The sequence below is a fragment of the Capsicum annuum genome, chromosome 12 (genome assembly GCF_002878395.1).
Source record: "Capsicum annuum cultivar UCD-10X-F1 chromosome 12, UCD10Xv1.1, whole genome shotgun sequence".
NCBI classification, from domain to species: domain Eukaryota; kingdom Viridiplantae; phylum Streptophyta; class Magnoliopsida; order Solanales; family Solanaceae; genus Capsicum; species Capsicum annuum.
The window spans coordinates 228,839,412-228,841,878 of NC_061122.1; the positions used below are offsets into that span (position 1 = coordinate 228,839,412).

At 36.6% G+C, this 2,467-nt stretch overlaps 1 protein-coding gene across 1 annotated transcript; it reads right to left on the minus strand.

The window, feature by feature from the left end:
• Positions 1 to 1,698: 1,698 nt before the first annotated feature.
• On the minus strand, positions 1,699 to 2,202 carry LOC124889770. The gene has a single exon (XM_047401747.1). The coding sequence runs from the start codon at positions 2,200 to 2,202 to the stop codon at positions 1,699 to 1,701; it is 504 nt and encodes a 167-aa protein (XP_047257703.1).
• Positions 2,203 to 2,467: the final 265 nt, after the last annotated feature.

Below are 2,467 nucleotides of genomic sequence, written 5' to 3' on the forward strand. Positions count from 1 at the left end.
ATCTCGACTTTCAAGCCTATTTGTTGTTCCAAGAAAAGTCTATGTTTTCCACTTGATGAGCAACTCTTGTTCCTTGTTTCTTGTCACACTTATGTGGATAGACTAGTTGACTCTTTCTTGGGAGGGTATTCGAGTAAGAGGGATGTCTGGGTGTATGTGAAGTTTGAGCCACCTTGGCAAGATGCTATGATTGATTACACTAATCCTAACCCTCATACTTTGAATAACTTGTGTTTGCTTGACCTTTTTATTATTTTGCAAGGTTCGGATTCGAGGTCGAATCCTTTTTCAAGAAGGGGAGGATGATACAAGTACGATTGTGATTGTGGATCAATACGTAAAGACTCGAGCTCGGGTGGTTGGCCAACCAATGGAACAAGCTTTGAAGTGTAGAGAATAAGTCCCAACACTCCAAAGCCATCCAAAATGCACACTCCAAGGCCTCCCTTTTGTCTTGGCTCATTAAGGACATTCTAGTCATTTTGTATTAAGTTGAAACCTAGGCTATAAATAGAACATGTTGGGTCATTTTTTCATAACTTTGATTATATTTTGAGAGCTCTAGAGAGAGAGTCTTGCAAGGTGGATTCCTTGTAAACAAGTGTGGATATCACTTGTGTTGGTGCTAGTTTTGAAACGTTGATTGCTTGGGAATCCCATTCCCTTGAGGTCACCATATAGCTTGGTGTTACTAATATGAATTCTTGGGTCTTTGTGTTTAATATACACTTAGGTTCATAGTGTTTGTACATTTGTATGTCAAGTTAACTATCTATCTATCTATTTCATTTTTGTTGTTGTTCATTCTCAGGTTTGGTGTCCCAAAACTGATACTTTGTGTTCTTCTTATTCTTGAGCTTGTGTTGTTAATCTAGTTTGTTGAACACCTTAATATCTTGTTGTTATTGTGTTTTCATTGTTGTTGTAGTGAATCTGAGAGTGGTCACCAAAGGGGTTCTCGGTTCTTCCAACTTGTGGACTATTTTGGTATTTGTTTTGTGTCTCCTTTGTCGATCTTGTATCAAATTGTTATCTACCAATTGTCCAACTAAAATAAGACTAGTGGAGAGCTTTGGTGACACAAAAACATTATTGAAAGTTTTAGTAATATCCCCAACCTTGGTAATGGGTAAATTACTACCATTAGCAACTTGAATTTGTGATGGACCATTATACTTACGAACATTTTTTAGCATACTAGATGATTCGGTCGTATGATTGGAAGCTCCAGAATCAACAAGCCAAAAATTAGATACAAGATCATTACTTTGTAGCCCTAAAGCTGAAAAAGCTGACATGATCATTTGTCTTACCATTTCAGGAGTAAGAACTTGTCCCAAAGATGAGTTCTCAGTAGTGAAACTATTTTTCCCAGCTTGAAAAGCATTAACCTTACAGTTTTGAGGGCGTGAGAGACACTCTATGATAATGTGTCCTTGTTGTTTGCAATAATTACAAAACTTCCTGCTATAATTGCTAGCAATATGACCATATCCCTTGCAACTGTAGCATTGAGTTCTAGTCATATCCCTACCCTTTCCTTTACCTTGGGCAACAAATACAACAACAATATCATCAACTTTCTTGAAAGCATTTTGTGTGACAAAACGCTACTCTTCCCGAAGTAATTCCCTTAAACAAACATCCAAGGAGGGAGACGATTCGCGATTCATCAAGTGGGAGCGAACAGTCTCAAACTCAGAGCATAACTTCATAAAAAAATTGATCTCGCTTGCTTTGCTCATGAACTTGTTGAAATACAGAGAGAGATTCGGCCGGTATTTTGGCATAAACAATATCTGTAAATTCAGCCCATAAGTTCTTAAATCCAGAAAAATAATCCTGAATAGAAAGATCTTCTTGAGAGTAATTAGCAATTTCATACTCTAAGTGATAGCGTCGGGCACTATTATCTTGTTTGTAAACCCTTTGTAAATAATCCCACATGGCTTTAGCTGTCTTGTAAGGCCTGAGATTCAGAACAATAAGAGGGTCAATTGACCCTAAAAGCCATGTCATCACCCGAGAATCTTTAATCTTCCATTCACCTAACTTTGTAGGATCAGTAAGACCAGGATCGGCTCCATCTATATGACCCCATAGTTCTTTTCCAGTGACAAATAATTTAAACTGAAACTCCCATGATAAGAAATTCTTTCCAGTGAAATGAACATTGAATGATTCAAACTGATATGAAGTCATATTTATGAAAACTAGAAACACTGACTCAAAAAGAATAATCAAAATGACCAAGATTGAAATCCAAGGTGTTAATTGCCGAGGAACAATCAACAAAAATCAAAATTTTCCAAAAAGAATGAAATAAACTACAAATGAACTCTATGAAACAAGACAGCCAAGAGAAGGCTCTGATACCATGTCAACTTTCTGCTGAATACCTCTCAATATTGAGAGTCTTGTCATTAAATAGGAAATATTCAATGATTACATCCCTAAAGATTTGTTT